The 16,795-nt window shown below is 36.2% G+C and overlaps 3 protein-coding genes across 4 annotated transcripts in view; 2 read left to right on the top strand and 1 right to left on the bottom strand.

The window, feature by feature from the left end:
• Cbr-lin-10 overlaps nucleotides 1-1,070 on the bottom strand; it is a gene marked incomplete at both ends in the record, with an annotated part of 23,871 nt that extends 22,801 nt beyond the window's left edge. For both annotated transcript variants that reach the window (XM_045236115.1, XM_045236606.1), the window contains one exon: nucleotides 935-1,070. In XM_045236115.1, the coding sequence (XP_045100844.1) occupies nucleotides 935-1,070 (136 nt within the window). The remainder of the gene's footprint in view (nucleotides 1-934) is intronic.
• Nucleotides 1,071-10,307: 9,237 nt separating this feature from the next.
• CBG11844 lies at nucleotides 10,308-12,518 on the top strand (the record flags this gene model as incomplete). Its single annotated transcript, XM_002638614.1, has 3 exons — nucleotides 10,308-10,375; nucleotides 11,377-12,321; nucleotides 12,392-12,518. The coding sequence occupies 3 exons, from the start codon at nucleotides 10,308-10,310 to the stop codon at nucleotides 12,516-12,518; spliced, it is 1,140 nt and encodes a 379-aa protein (XP_002638660.1).
• Nucleotides 12,519-13,544: 1,026 nt separating this feature from the next.
• Nucleotides 13,545-15,409, top strand: CBG11843 (the record flags this gene model as incomplete). Its single annotated transcript, XM_045235174.1, has 3 exons — nucleotides 13,545-13,609; nucleotides 14,299-14,727; nucleotides 15,286-15,409. 3 exons carry the CDS (start codon nucleotides 13,545-13,547, stop codon nucleotides 15,407-15,409), a joined length of 618 nt encoding a protein of 205 aa, XP_045094683.1.
• Nucleotides 15,410-16,795: the final 1,386 nt, after the last annotated feature.

The raw sequence follows: 16,795 nt of genomic DNA, 5'->3' as shown, positions 1-16,795 counted from the left end.
TTTTTACAGACCAAAAACGAGGAATTTTTAATATTCCAGTGAGAAGCCTCCTGAAAATATGTATCTCTTGTTTACAGTCACGAAATTTTTTTGCGGATTTTTGGAAAACCCCGCAATTTTTTTTTCTATAGACGCATATCTATCAAAAATAAGTGCTAGATTCGGATTCTCCATAAAATTTGTGAAATTTTGAGTATAATATTGCCTATATTCCTTGAAATTTGAATTTCGACCGCAGCCGAGGCCGCGGCCTACTGGTAAATTTGATCGAAAATCAAAATAATCGGAATAAGGTCGATATGGAGCTCAAATTTCCGGAAATTTCATGACAAAGTTGAATATGTTATCAGAAATTGTCCCATTTGTCCCCTAAGTGTCTGTTGTCAATGGAGCGCATATTGTCAAGTTTCTTAAAACTGCCATAACTCGGTTCATTTTACACCTAGAAAATTTTACTTGTTAGTTTTGGAATAATCAAAACAAGCCAGATAAAAAGAGTATAATCAAGACTGGGTTCTGGTATTCTAGTTTTTCTCAATGGGGCGCACTTGGTCATATTTATTAAAACTGTTATAACTCGGTTCATTTTGCAGCTAGAGCAATGAAAACAGTTGTGTCATCAGCAAAACAAGTCAGATAAAATGAGTATAAACATGGTTTAGTTCCAAAAATGTTAATTTTTAGCAATGTGGCGCATTTGACTAAATTCATTAAAATTACAATAACTCGGTTAATTTTGCACTTGGAACAATGAAAGTTTTAGTTTCGGAATCTGCAAAATAAGACAGATAAAATGAGTATAATCATGACTAGGTTTCAAAAATTTTCATTTTTCTCAAAATTTGCAATTGGAGCGCGCTTGAAGTGAAACCGTCCATTTTATCGATAAACTATTGAAAATTTTGTTTTAAAAAAAGAAAGAAATGAAACATACGAAATGGGACTTGTTGTTGCTCGGCGGTAGTTGTCCCACCACCACCCGGAACTCCGCCCCCTTTCAAAGGGGGCGTGGCCGCCGGCGTTGTGGAGGCCGTGGCCGAGACGACTTCTGGAGCCGCTTCAGATGACATCCTGAAAATTCTGCCTGTTCAATGATGAAAATGGGGAGGGGACCAATAGAAACGGGACGGAAAAAGGACATGGATTATTGGGTGCTTCGTGTCTCGTGTCGAATTAATTAGGAAGAGAGAGAGAGAAAGAGGGAGGAGAGACGCAGAGACATCGAGAGAGTATAGAAAGAGAAGCGAGACTTAGAGAAATAGGGAAACGTGGGAAAGCGAAGGGAGGGAGAGAATTAATTTACTTGCTCCATCCAACTTGATGTGTGTCGAATGAATAAGGCAGGGAAACGTTAGTTAGATTAAAACGGAAATTGAGAAAAAAAGTGCAATAGAGCGAGTTATCTGAAAAAGCAAACAACAGATTTGTTTTTCTCACAAAATTTCTGAAATTTTGAGTATTATATTTTAGTATTATATTCCTTAAAGTTTGATTTTTTTATCATTAGGGCGCATTTGCACCTGAAAATTAAAAATATCCGGAATATATTCAATATGGGGCTCAAAATGTTGGAAATTTAAGGTCAAATTGGATTATAGTTCTCGAACAATTTTACGCTGTCCCATTTGTCCCCTAAGTGTCAGCGACGGTTTTTAGCAAAAATTAAGCACCACTAAAACTGTCATAACTCGATTTATTTTGCCCCTAGAGCAATAAAATTAGAAGATTTGAATTTAGCTAATTAAGGCTGACAAAATAAGTATAATCATGGCTGGGTTTCAAAAATTTTCACTTTTCGCATTGGAGCGCATTTGCACCAAAATTTTCTGAAAATTCAAATTGATTGGAATATAGTCGATATGGGGCTCAACATGTTGGAAATTTTATGAAAAAATAGAATGTAGCTCTCAAAAATCTTTAGACTGTCCCATGTGTCCCCTAAGTGTCTTTTGTCAATAGGGCGCGCTTGAGAAGTTTACCAAGAGCCTAGTCTTCTCAAAACTCTACAAATGAAACAAATTCTTATGCTTCTACTACTAGAATCTTCTTGTCGCACGTCTTCTTCTGAATGCCAATTCATTTGTCATGTTTCTTCTTGTCAAACGGCAGGGGAAAAAGAAGTAAAGACACTAATCCCAGGCAGAAAAAACAATATCATTCGAAGAAATTTTTTCACTTTTTGTGTTAGACAAGAGAGAAGAAAAATATTAATCTTTTTGGAGAAAAAAAAAATCAAAAATCAAAAAATCCGAATTTTTAGAATTCTAAAATTCTGTGATTTTGAAAAGTGGCCTAGTTCAGAGAAAACAAATATCGTTATATTTTTTCTTATGAAATTTGTGAAATTTTGAGTATAATATTGGCTATAATCCTTAAAATTTGATTTTGGGCCAGCCGGCCGGGCCGCGGCCTAATTATGGTCGAAAATCAAAACTGCCAGAATGTAGTCGATATGGGGCTCAGAATGTTGGAAATTTCAAGACAAAATAGACTATAACATTTAAAAATAATGAGACTGTCCCATTTGTCCCTTAAGTGCCACTAACGATTTTTCAGTTTTTTTCAAGTTCTAGATCCTTTCACATAAATTTCTCCAGTAAAAATAAAATGAGAGGAGTAATAAGCGTAAATGAAAATAAGAAAATAAATGATGGAAGAAGCGACGAAAAAATAATAATAAGCTCTCTTTTCTCCAGGGAGAAAGTGAGAGAGAGAGAGAGAGAGAGAGAGAGAGAGAGAGAGAGAGAGAGAGAGAGAGAGAGAGGAAGCTCCTAGGCGAGAGACTGAGCTTATTATTATTAAGACTAGGAAATGTGTGAGAATCTACATAAAAGGGGAAAACCATGGTCCCTTAGCTATGCTAATTGTGGTGTTTTCTGGAAAGTTCTATGTCTGTCTGTATGTCTGTCTATCCGAAAAAGGACAAAATGTGTGACCAAAAGGGAAACAAATGGGTGTCAGCGGAATGGATTTGAAACGGACGACTGGACACATTATAATACAAAACTAGTAGGATTTCGAGTAGAGAGATGGATCAGTGAGAGACGCAGAGAACCCATTGTTCTGCTGAGTTCACTTTGAACTCAATTATCTCGGCTCCAGTAAAAGATATAAAAAAGTGACCAACTGATAAAATATTGGTGATAAACTGATAAACATTTTATCAGTTAGTTACTTTATGATATCTTTCAAAAGAACCGAGATAATTGAGCTCAAACTTCATGTATACGGTGGACCTCATAAGGTATATCTTGTTCCTCAGAATGATTCCCTTTACCTTTACAAAATCTCTAGTAGATTTACGAGCGGCTCGTAAACCTACACAAGAACGTTTTTTGAGAAGCCCCTGTTTTCCTATCGCATTTCACTGATTACTTCATCAGCGCGAGCACTTTCACTAGATGAGTTCTCTCCAGAAAAATTCAATTAAAATCCCAAAAAGTGCAAGGCTATAAATTAGGGAAGGGACCAAATGCGCCCTTTTGGGGATAAAGAATCAAAAAAGGAAAAAAGAAGATTTTGAGCAACAAGGAGTCGAACTCGTGAGGGTCGGATCAAAAACTCCACAGGTAAAATGCGAACGGATCCGTTTCGGTGTCCACTAGGTTTTCTATCCGTAACGGGTCCGTTACGGGCAGTTTCGCGAATCTGAGTTCGCGAACGGATCCGTTTTTTCAACATTCGCAATCGGACAGGATACGGAGTTCGCGAACGGACCGGATACGGATGCAGCTGGAGGTCGAGAGATAGCTCCCATGCCCATTCGCGAACGGATCCGTTCCGGATGGCCGAGTTGTGAGGGACTAGCTTTCTCTTACCTCTTCCATCATATTTTTGCATCATTTATTTGCATTTTAAACCTATTTTTTGCCGTTTTCTCTCACTTTTCCTGGCAAATATGTTGATTTTTGACAATGATTTTTTTCGAAAGACGATTCTACAAGGAAAAAAGGTTTGTAACACAAAGGTAATTCTTCGAAACATAGGGTTTGTTATAGGTATCACTTAACCTTTTCGTGAGCAAAATGACCGAAAATGATTGATTCGAAGCTCGCGTTTGCTCCAGGAAAGATGCTTGACGAATGTAAGTATAAAATACGCTAATTTTCGAAACAATGACTTTTACACTTTTCAGCAATGGACATCTATAGAGCAAGCCGACTCCAACGTTAAAAACGAGAAAAACATTGGAACCCAAAAGCAAAAAAGGATAGTAATAGGTGATCAGTATGCAACATGTTCTGACAGATTCCCAAATTTTTTGCAGGTCTCTTTTCGTTTTGGATGATCGTTCAACAACCCAAAAAAGCAGGATTTTGATAAATTTTCGAACTTAATGTTGTACTTCTGATGTTTTTTCTTTCTTTTACATGTTTTCTTAATAAAGTTCCGAATACTAAGTCTACAACTATCATGAAAACTCAGCAAAAAATAATAGAAACTGAAAAAAGGAACGGCGAGGGTTTTCAAGAAATAAGTTGCAAACGGATCCGTTACGGATTCGCGTACGGTCCGTATACGATTCCTATTTCATCCGCGCGCGAATGGCGGAGAATCCGTAACGGATTGTTCGCGAATCACCTGTGTCCCAGTGTTAGCCACTAGGCCACGTGGTCGCATAGAGAGAAGGGAATGAAAGGCGTACAGGAGGGAAGGGGTTTTGAAACTGAAAGGGCGCGCTAATGAAAATAAACTTTTGAAAAAACTTAAAAATTTCAAAATTCAAAAAATATTTTCTGCAATTTTCTAAATATTCATATATTTTCGGGGGGTAGAGGCATATATAATAAAGGGAAAGGAGGTCCCAAAAAAAATGGAAATGCCTACCCCACCCATATCTTGAGAGAAGGCTGCTCGTAAATGGGCGTACTCAGGCCAATATTAAGATTTTTATGCGTTTTTGGACCCCCTCATCTATATATTTCCCGTCGTTTTTGCAAAAATGTCAATAGTATATGCTTTCAGAGGGGGCGAAATTTCGGGATGGGACTCCCAGCCTGGGAGGGAAATATAGAAATTTCTAAAATTCATGAGATTTTAGAGACAAAAACAGAAGGAATGGAATTTTCCAAGCTTAAAAATGACTTTAGAATCAATACACTACTTCAAGAAATAATTCAAAAAAGGAAGGAAAGAGTTCGGCGCTCGGTGGAATCGAACTTGACAGTGACAGATCCAAAAACAGGAGAGTTAACCCCTCGGTCACGCTGCCGCACACTCTTCTTCGCTACAGAGGACAATGATAACAGTGCCGCCGACCGCATTTTTTTTAGCTTTTTCATTTAAAAATTGGATTGAATTTTTCTAGGTGGGAACATATAAGGTTGCTTTTAGATCTCAAAAAGAAACGTAAAAGGGTAAAACCTAGAGAGGGAAGTGAGATTGGTTGACAGGTAGAAAGTAGAGACAAACTACCATAAATCATGTTTGCCTAGCGTTTCGCTTAGGGGCAAAAATTGATTTGTTCTGGGAATTGGGAAAAGAAAAGAAAACTGACTATGAGTTATTTGAAGTTTTTTTTAATTGTCTAGACAGGCCAAAATTAAAAAGACGGCACAAAACTTGTGCTTCTAGGCTCTAGAAGCGTCTAGAAAGGATTTTAGGATAATGGAACATAACTCAATTAGAAATCATTCAAATCTATATACCTTCTATTGAATCGGTGTAAAATTTGATTTCCTATCGATAGATATATTAACCATCTTCGTAGACCAGTTTTGAACAAAGTTATAGCCAAAAAACCAAGCGGCCTAGGTAACCAAATCTAGTCGGCCGGCGGCATCATGAGCCTAGGATAACGAAAAGCGGATATATGAAGCTAATAAGAAAGATAGAGAGAGAGTGAGAGAATTAGAGAAACAGAGAAAACAATTTTAATTGTGTAATAAGAAATGTGTGGTGCTGTTGAGTAGCGCAAAGTGATGAATGGATTTTCGTGTAGTTCAGGGGGAGGGAAATTAAGAAGATGATTGCTCAGCACTAAATATTTCTTGTGTAATAATGAGACAAGAAAAAGAATCTAAGAATCTAAGAATCTAAGAATCTAAGAATCTAAGAATCTAAGAATCTAAGAATCTAAGAATCTAAGAATCTAAGAATCTAAGAATCTAAGAATCTAAGAATCTAAGAATCTAAGAATCTAAGAATCTAAGAATCTAAGAATCTAAGAATCTAAGAATCTAAGAATCTAAGAATCTAAGAATCTAAGGATCTAAGAATCTAAGAATCTAAGAATCTAAGAATCTAAGAATCTAAGAATCTAAGAATCTAAGAATCTAAGAATCTAAGAATCTAAGAATCTAAGAATCTAAGAATCTAAGAATTTAAGAATCTAAGAATCTAAGAATCTAAGAATCTAAGAATCTAAGAATCTAAGAATCTAAGAATATAAGAATCTAAGAATACTATGCGCCTTTAAAAGAACAAAACGAGGGAAAAAATAAGTCAAGACCCTCCAGAAGCCAAAAGTATTCGGTCCCGGGTGTTCCCGTGGGAACACCCGAATGTCTTTGGGTATGTGTGTGTGTCCATGAATCAGAAGTCTTCTACTAGTTGGTGTCAGTATCAAGAGTAAGAGAAGGGACGTAGAAAACGAAAAGAGAGAGAGGGAGAGAGGAGCATTCAATGGGAAACGGAATATATAAAACAAGAACATCAAGAAATAGGAATAGGAGAGATGGAGATTGTGAATAAGGGTAAGCAAAAGGGGAAGAATATGAAAGAAAATGAAACCGACCCCCCTCACAGAAAGGGGCAGGGAAAGGATATCATTTATTCAGGAGGACACACACTAGCAAAATGGATTTAAGGGAGTTTTGATGTTTAGATTTTTCTGAATTTTGGAACTTTTAATTAGTACTCGCTTCTTGAATCCCAGATATCTCGGTTCCTGAACATTTTATCAGTTGACAACTTTTTGATATCTATTACAGGAACCGAGATAATTAGGCTTAAAGCACAAACGATATGAGCAATTAAGGTAACTTAAAAACGCTTCCACCTTGAGCTCAGTTATCACAGTTCTTATGAGAGATATCAAAATTCAGTCAACTGATAAAAAGTTTGTGATAATATTTCCTATATTTTATCTGTTGACAGATGCTCGATATCTCTTAGGGGAATCAAGATAATTAAGCTTAAAGAATAAAGTGATAAAAATTTAGGGATTTTTTGCCAGTAAATTTTTTCCGATGATTCAGACGAAACAGAAAAAAGAAGTAATACTAAAAATGGGAAAATGCTTTAAAAAAGGGAAAACAAGATGAGTCATGTTGAGGGAAGATTAAAAAGAGATAAGGAATTATTTAGCTGAAACGGATTTTAACGAATTTGTTTGGATGACCGAGAAATTTCAAAGTTAGGCCAGCTGACGGAAAACTAGGCCACATGAAGAAATTAGTATACGTTTTCTCTATAGATAATGCTAGCTTAATTACACTAATTAAGTAATAATATAAAAATGCTGATAACGAAAAGGTCCTATTATGCATACATAAATCTTCCTGCCTCCTTTTTTCTTATCTTCTCTTATCGATTTGACCTTCCTCTCTCTCTCTCTCTCTCTCTCTCTCTCTCTCTCGCTTATCCAATACATAACAGATGAGAGAGAGAGAGAGATGAGATGACGTGAGATGTCTTCTAGGATCAAAAGAGGACCTTTTCTAAATAGTTTAATTGGAAAGAGAGAGAGAGAGAGAGAGAGAGAGAGAGAGAGAGAGAGGGCTTAATTCGTAGAAAATCTGGTTCCATTTTTGTGGTTTTCTAAATTAAGAATTTTTGATAAAAATCTATTTTTGAAATCTGTTTTTAAGCTAAACAGGACAAAGCTAATGAAAATTGGCTTCAGGGAGTTCAGAATCTCATAATTTCCGATTCCCAGGACTTCAGAATTTCGGAATTCGAAAGTGTCAGAATCTCAAAATCCAAGTATCCAAAACCCGCAAAATTCGAAAAATTCCTAATCTAAAGATTTCAGAATTTCAAAATTTTAGAATCCTAGAGTCTCAGAATCTTCAAGTCTAAGAATTTGAGAAACTGGGAATTTCAGAATTTTAAAAATCCAAACATTCAAAAAACTAAGAATCCAAGAATTTAAGGTTTCAAGAAGTTCAGAACCTCGAGATTCCAAATTTTCTCAAAGTTTTTATTTTGAATTATGTTTTTAAAAATTGCCGAAATTTCAATTTTCTAAAATATTATTTCACAGAGATTTGAGAATTTAGAAATTATTTTAAAAATTCAAAAATTCAACCAATATTTTGAAACATTAGACACTAAAAACCCTACATATTAGAACGTTTTCTTTTTTCAAATCTCCCGCGCAAAAATTAAGCCATCTCGGGCCAATCAAACATCACAACCGTAATTAAATGAAAACGATGCAGTTCAGGCTCTCGGAGCAATTTAAAATAAATGGGCTCATTTTCATCCGCCAAAAATGGAGTAGCGAACGAAAAATTGATGATGACGATGGGAAAGAATTGAAAAGAGAGAGAGAGTGAGAGAGCGAGAGAGTGTAGGGAATAGAGAGGAGGAAAAGAACGGAAGGAGAAGACCCCGTGGAGCTAAAGGCTCCGCGATGCAAACGACGGGCCGGGCACGTCTTCCTTTTCTATAGTAGAGAAAGGGAGAGAGAGTGTGGCGGAGTGAGGGACGCAGGCGTGAGAGGGAAAGAGTGTCGCGATTCGAAAGCGATGAGAACGCGTACATAGCCTTTTCTCTATCGATCATTTATGTTAGACACTAGGCACTGTGTCTGCGTCTCTTCCCTCTATATTGACACATTTTTCGTGGGGAGGGATGGATAGACGGGGACAGAAAAGCGCGGGAATTTCGAATTGAATGTTTAGGCGAGAGAGATATTCATTGAAGTTTTAATATTGTTTTTCTCCTCCTGTTCCATGAGCCTTTAAAGTTTCTTGAAGCCCATTTTTCTCGATTCGTAGATTCTATAAAAATCTTTTTTTTTAATGAAGCTGCAAAAAAATGGAAAAATTGGCTTTTAAGGAACTTTAAAGGCGCATGGAATTTTAAGAATTTTGCTGTAGGAGAATATGCCTTTAATTATTTTTTGAAGTTTATAAAATCTTTTAATTTTCACTCAAATGTTAGAAATTTTCCGATTTTTGATTTTTTTTTAAGATTTTTGATATCTCTTACAGAAACCGACTTAATTGAGCTCGTAAAAGTGGTGTTCCGTTAAAGCATTTACGGTGACTTACACTCTAGAAAGCGCAAGTACGTTGAGCTTGGTTATCTCGGTTACTGTAAGAGATATCAAAAAGTTGTCAACTACAAAAATGTTTATCATATTATCACCAATATTTTACTAATTTACAACTTTTTGATATCTTTTACAGAAAATGAGAAAAATTGGCTTAAATTTAACAGGGTGTAGGAACCCTCTAACTAACTCTTCCTTCAATTCTATTGTTTTCTGTTTCTAGCAAAAATATCAAAAAGTAATCAACTAATAAAATGTGCGCATTTTTATAACTCACATTTTATTAGTTGATAACTTTTTTGTCACTCTTTCAAGAAGCGAGATAATTAGGGTCAAAGATACTGTATTTCTTCTTGTAGGCGAGCCTTGCACATTTAAGGATATTCTTGCACTTTGATCTGAATTATCTCAGTTCCTATGAGAGATATCAACAATTTGTCAACTGATAAAATATTTCTGATATTGTGATTAACATTTTATCAGTTGACAATGTTTTGATATCTCTCACAGGAGCCGAGATATTAAAGGTTGAAGTCACTAGAGAAAAGAAAATCAGAAAATGAAGGTGCTCATCCAGTTTCATTTTCAGTCACAAGTTTTGCAAGGCTCTCTAAATTGACACCTTCATGAGCATCACAAGGTGACACGTATAACAATGTCCATCAGAGAAACAAAAACGGCTGATGATAAAAAATTATTTCTTATCAGTCATCACCTTTTGGCTAGGGACAAAGAAGGAGAAAAAACTGGGAAATCTGTTGGGACCCAGGACTTTGAGCCAATTTATCTCGGCACTTGTGAAAGGTGTCGAAAAGTGCTCAACTGATAAATTGTTCATCATGATAGCAAAAACATTTGACCAAATGACAAGTTCTTGATACCTTTCACAGGAACACCGATCAATTGGCTCAATGTCAATTTCATGGGTTTCGCCATTTTTTAACTGAAGATTCTGTGATCGATGTGAGTTCTGTCAAGTTTTAACTGTTTCACTTTTGAGTAGTTTTCGTGAATGTTGAGCTTCCGATTCTTAGTTTCTCTTCTTCTATGTCTCATCATATTTTATTATTTTCATTTCAGATAAATGTCACAACCACTACTACTAAAGGAATTGAGGGAGACTGTCTTCGAATACATGGACCCTAGTTTTCGGTGAGTTTAATTCGAAAATGAATCACCAACTATTTCCGAAAACCTTGGAACTTTTAAATTTGAATTTTGCTTTAGGAGAATGTGCCTTCAAATAATTGTTGAAGTACATAAAATCTTCAATTTTCACTCAAATGTTAGCAATTTCTCGATTTTTGACCAAATTTATCTCGGTTCTTGGAAGAGATATCAAAAAAATAGCCAACTGATAAAATTTTTGTTATATTATCACCAATATTTTGTCAGTTGACAGCTTTTTGATATCTCTTACAGAAACCGAGTTAATTGAGCTCATAAAAGTGGTGTTCCGTTAAAGCATTTACGGTGACTTACACTCTAGAAAGAGCAAGTACGTTGAGCTTGGTTATCTCGGTTACTGTAAGAGATATCAAAAAGTTATTAACTACAAAAATGCTTATCATATTATCACCAATATTTTACTAATTAACAACTTTTTGATTGGAACTTTTAAATTTGAATTTTGCTATAGGAGAATGTGCCTTTAAATAATTGTTGAAGTACATAAAATCTTTAAATTTCACTCAAATGTTAGAAATTTTCCGATTTTTGACCAAATTTATCTCGGTTCTTGAAAGAGATGTTGACAATGGGCTAACTGATAAAATGTTGGTTATATTATCACCAATATTTTGTCAATTGACAGCTGTTTGATATCTCTTACAGTAACCGAGATAATTGGGCTCATAGAAGTAGTGTTCCAACACAGCATTTACACTCTAAAAACGCTTGCATTTTGAGTTTAATTATCTCGGCTCCTGTGAGAGATATCAAAAAATTGTCAACTGCAAGAATGTTTATCATATTATCACCAATATTTTACTTGTTTTCAAGTTTTTTATATCTTTTAGAGAAAGCGAGATAAATCAATTCGAAAATGAGTCACCAACTATTTCCGAAAACCTTGGAACTTATAAGTTTCTGGGGTTCTCAGATTTCCGAAAATCTCTTGAAAATCTGAATAGAAATTATTTAATTTTTTCCAGATTCCACCTCTCCCTACACCTGCCTTCTCTCCGTTCTGTCGAAAAAAGAGCTCATCTGAAAATCAACAAACTGATTTTGAATGATAACGAAATCACCGTCAACAAGACTACATATAAACTCAGCATCGATCGAAAATATGAAATCGAGAAACCTCCGTTGAGAAGAAATGGTCCCGTAGATCATGATGTGGATGAATTCGGATTTAAAACATTTACAAAGGATATAATAATGAATGGAGATGTTCGTATGGAAAATCACGGTAATTACGATGTAAATACATTAAGAAGAATGAGTTTGAGAGATGAGGAATCGGTTCCGATGAAGACGTTGGAAAAGAAGGGGATACCTAAATCCAAGTCTACCTTAAAATTGACAATCACCTCTGGAAATGGCGAGCCATGGATTTATACATGCTCAAAAATTACAAAAATTTATGAGGGAATGAAAATGCTAATAGCCACGATGTTCGGGAATCGAACTGTTATTTGGGATGTGGATTTCATGATTATATCAACTAAGAACCTTCGTTGGATTGTGTCTGGAGTGAAGCCGTTTGTTCGAAAAATGAAGCTTGGCTGCTATCGTTTTGCCAATTTGGATGGTCTTCGATCGATATGTCACGAAACAAGTTTTCCCTTAAATTGGCTATGTTTCGAAGCGAGCGATATAATCTTGGGTCACGAAATTCTTGTAAACGCGGAGTATCTCGTTGTCGGCTCGCAACTTTATAATTATGACTCCATGGATCTACTCATGAAGATTTCAAACTTAAAAGTTCGACTCCCTCCGATTTCTCTAAACACTTTTGCTCATTTAATGGATCTTTGGCTGGAACATGGAAGGCCAGTTGGGACGAATTGGTCTTTTCGAGTTAAAGGATCAGAACTATCTGAATACATATCTACTCTAAGAGAGATTGCTCAAGCGATAGAGTCAGATCGTAGGTAAGTGAAGTTTCTCATTGTGATTAGAGCGTGTTTGCAATTACCTGTTCTCTAAAAACGATATTTTCAGATTCATCAAAATGCCAATGAGTCCATCCTCCATACTATCCGTCTCCTATGATGATCCGATACTCCATGGTGCTATTAACAGACAAGAGATGATCTGGACAGTGAAAATGGAAGTGCTCCAACGATAACGATGTTGAGTTTCTGGATATATGTTCTCTAATTTGTCTTTTTCATTGTTTTTTTTTCTTTTTGAAAACGTTTTGCTTGAAAAATTACCTTTGCATTGTAACTGACCAATAACTTTGCTGAAAGTCATGTTTTTTTTTTCAATAAATCTTTGCGTTAGAAAAATTAGTATTGGATAAACTCCAGAAATCAAAAATGTTCCGAGAACCTTCCAGAAAATCTCAAAATCTGAAAAATTCTTCGGAAATGCGTTTTGACTGTCACAGTAGATGTGGTCGAACATCATTTCGATACAGAAGAACGCGAAAGAGAAAGATATAAAAGTTTATTGTTCATTGCACATTTGTCCATTTATTAACCTCAACATCTTGTTTTATAAAAGAACGACTTTCTTTTCAATTCTTGTAATATTCTAAATTGTCACCTTTGATATTTTATTCGCTTTTCTCATATACAACTCTCCCGCATACGGTTCCCACACATTTCTGAAACATATAAAAGAGAGACTCGCGGCGAACAGAATGGTTGTTTCAGTTTGTTCCTCCTTTGGGATCTTTTCATTTTTCTTTTGTATACTTTTCCCTCTCGTTCGTTCGTCTGTTATAATTTTTCTATGTGTTCAAACATTTTTTTTAAAAAAACATACTGTAAAACCTGTATTAAGAAGGGCCGGCCCTTCTATTTTTCCAAACCCCTCTTGGAGGGCCCTTCTATTAAAGGGGGCCCTTCAAATACAGATTTTACGGTATTTCAATTGCTGCAAAACTTGTTTATTGTAAAAATCCTATCCGGGGCCGGGCCCTTCATTAAACCTGAAAAACTAACAAAAAACTGAATTTTCGCTTGGGCTTCTGCGCTCCACTGCGATGCCACGTGTACTAAACCGGTTTCGCCGATCGGAACACCGTGCTGTCAGAAAAAAATAAGTTGAGACGCAGGGAAAATGCGCCTGGCTTACACTTAGTATTAGTTTTATTGCTCGTGTTCCCATATCCCATCTGTCCTATTATCTCTATTTCAGATAAAAAATGCTCTCAGAACATCAAAAGGAGTTGAGCCGGAATGTCTTCGAATACATGGACCCTAGTTTTCGGTGAGTTTAAAGGTGGGGGGACAGGAGATTTTTCGTAGTTTTTTTGTAGCTAGAGTATGCATTCTACCGTCACGGTGTACAACGCTTAATGTCACTCTGCGTACAGCTGTCGTCCTCGCCTTTATGTATGCAATCGGGCGTCCGCTTTCTCTTTGCCCGCGTGGCTCAGTCGGTAGCGGTGCCGCACCCTAAATCATCGCCCTCACAAGTTCAACTCCTCGAGGGGCATCTTTGAACGAAATTTCGAGAACATTATTTTTTTCATGTCCCCCACCTTTAATTCGAAAATGAATCACCAACTATTTCCGAAAACCTTGGAACTTTTAAATTTGAATTTTGCTGTAGGAGAATGTGCCTTTAAATAATTGTTGAAGTACATAAAACCCTAGTTTTCGGTGAGTATGAATTCGGAAACGGCAAAATTGCTATTCAGTTGGTTGTTTTCAGATGTTTCTGGTGTCCTTAGAATTAAAAAATAAAACTAAATCTGAAAATACCGTAAAACCTGTAAAAGCAGGTCCGTAAAGTGCGAGCTTATTTTTTTTAGCTCCATCGTTTATCATGAAATCAGGAACAGTTTATCAGTTTACAAATTTTTGATATCTTTGACAGGAACCGAGATGTACTACTATTACAGGTTTTACGCCTTCTGGACTTTCCAGATAACTTTTCAATAAGTATTTTTCCAGATTCCATCTCTCCTTACACCTGCCTGCTCTCCGTTCAGTCGAAAAAGAAGCTCGTCTAAATATCAACCAACTAGTTTTTGAAGACAATCAATTGTTCATCGAGAACAAAACGAAATATGAGCTCAAAATTGATCGAAAATATGCAATTGAAGATCGCCCGTTCAGAATCAACAAGATTCATGATGAAAATGAATTTGGATTTCCAGCAAACACAAACTGTATAATGATGAATGGAGATGTTTGTATGGAAAACGAAAATAGCAGGTCAACGAGAGCATATGAAAGACTGATGGAGACTGTGAAAGAGAAGGAGCCACCTGAATGCAAATCCACTTTAAAATTGACATACATTACTGGATATGGAGAGATAAGGATTTACACAAGTTCAACAATTACAACAATTTATGAAGGAATAAAAGTGTTGATTCAGTAATCGAAAAATGATTTGGACTGTGAATTCGATGAGTATATCAAGTCGAAACGTTCGCTGGATTCAGCCTGGAGAGAAACCATTTGTTCGGAATGTAAAACTGGGAAGCTATAATTCCGTCAACTTGGATGGTGTCAAGTTGATATGTGACAGTACAAGTTTCCCCTTGAAGCTTCTAAATTTCGAAATGAGTCATCAAATGTTGGATCACCAAACTCTGGCAACTGCGGAATATTTGATTGTTCGCTCGGAAATCATCAGACAAGATATGGACTCTTTGAATCTAATGAAGATTTCAAACCAAAAAGTTCTAATCAATAGGGTTTCTTTGAATACTGTCGCTGGTTTAATAGAATTTTGGTTGGAACATGGAAGGCCAGTTGGGACGAGTTGGCTATTCGAAATTCGAAAATTTGGAAGAGAGAAACCGTCTCGATATATAAAATTTCTAAGGAGGAATGCTCAAGTAATCGAGTCGGATCGTAGGTAAATGAAGTTTCTCATTGTACTTTGAGCGCGTTTCCAATTATCCTTCCCCCAACAACTCATGTTTTCAGATCCATCAAAATTTCAATGGGTCAATCATCTATTCTATCCGTCTCCTATGGCAATTCAATACTCCATGATGCTGGTAGCCGACGAGAGATTTGGATTGTGAAAATGGAAGTGCTCCGCCGATAAGGATGATGAATGTCTGGTTAATTTTTTTTTTGAAAATTTTTGTAATCCATGGTTTTTTTCTTGGTTTTTCTTTTCTGAAAATGCTTTGAACCTTTCAGAAAAACCTTTAGTTGAAATGAATGAATTTTTCGTAAAGATGCTTCGCTCTCACATAGTGCAATAAATGATCGTAGTTTGCTTGAAAAAAGCCTTCAAACCTTGCGTAGCTGATTGCTGAATTACTCAGAAGGACAACCAGGAATCTTTTTTAAGAAATTTGATTCATTTTTAATCGAGCTGTAGCTCCGCCGCCAACACATACCATATCCCAGTCCTCAAATTGTGTCAGGCACCAATATGATCTATACGGACTACTCTTATTAGTTGACAAGTATTTGTTACCTCTCACAGAAAACGAGATATGTTGGATTAAAGTTGTCAGGCTCTTTCATTAAGTTTTTTGTTTCTTTGTTTGAAAAATGCTTCATTTGAATTCAACACAACTGATTTAAAAAAAAACCAATCCCTTGTTTTGTTTTTCAGTATAAAAATCGAATTTATTCCCCCTTTTTTTCCATTCCCCATCGCTAAAAAATGTTTCCCAATTTTTTTCAAGCGATAAAAAATAAATTTTAAGCAGAACCTATGTGATCTATACGGACCAGACAAAAGCGGAATAAAAATTTTGAGAATCGAGAATACGGAATAAGGAATTCGGCTCATGCCTGATACGGACCATTCTTATATTTGCACATCTCGTCTCTGGTGGTCCCACTGTCTCGCACTAACACATTGACAGATGGTATACAAACAGGTCACACACAGATGAGGTCCAACCAATCGATACATTCGGTGTGTTAATTTTCCTTATTTTAATAGACTAACAGGAAACGACATACGTTGAGTCAAAAGTTATTTCTTTCAATTAAAGGGGGACTCAGACCAAAAATTTTTATTGCATTAAAAAGTGTTTAAAGGTGGGGGGACAGGAGATTTTTCGTAGTTTTTTTGTAGCTAGAGTATGCATTCTACCGTCACGGTGTACAACGCTTAATGTCACGCTGCGTACAGCTGTCGTCCTCGCCTTTATGTATGCAATCGGGCGTGCGCTTTCTCTTTGCCCGCGTAGCTCAGTCGGTTGCGGCACCGCACTTTCAATCATCGTCCTCACAAGTTCAACTCCTCGAGGGGCATCTTTGAACGGAATTTCGAGAGCATTATTTTTTTCATGTCCACCCACCTTTAAAGTTATCTATTTTCCGAATATTATTGCGAAAAAATTCAAAAAAAAAATCCTAAAACCCCGAAAAACGGCGTTGAAAAAAAAATAGAATTTGAATTCCCGCGCAGTGAGAAACCTAGGCCACGGCATCGTAGCGCCTTTCTTACATGGTAATTTTTGCGGAT

Source organism: Caenorhabditis briggsae (assembly GCF_000004555.2).
Source record: "Caenorhabditis briggsae complete genome, chrI, whole genome shotgun sequence".
In the NCBI taxonomy this organism is placed as follows: Eukaryota; Metazoa; Nematoda; class Chromadorea; order Rhabditida; family Rhabditidae; genus Caenorhabditis; species Caenorhabditis briggsae.
Note: the sequence above shows the minus strand (reverse complement) of the source record. Positions and strands in the feature narration are given on the sequence as shown.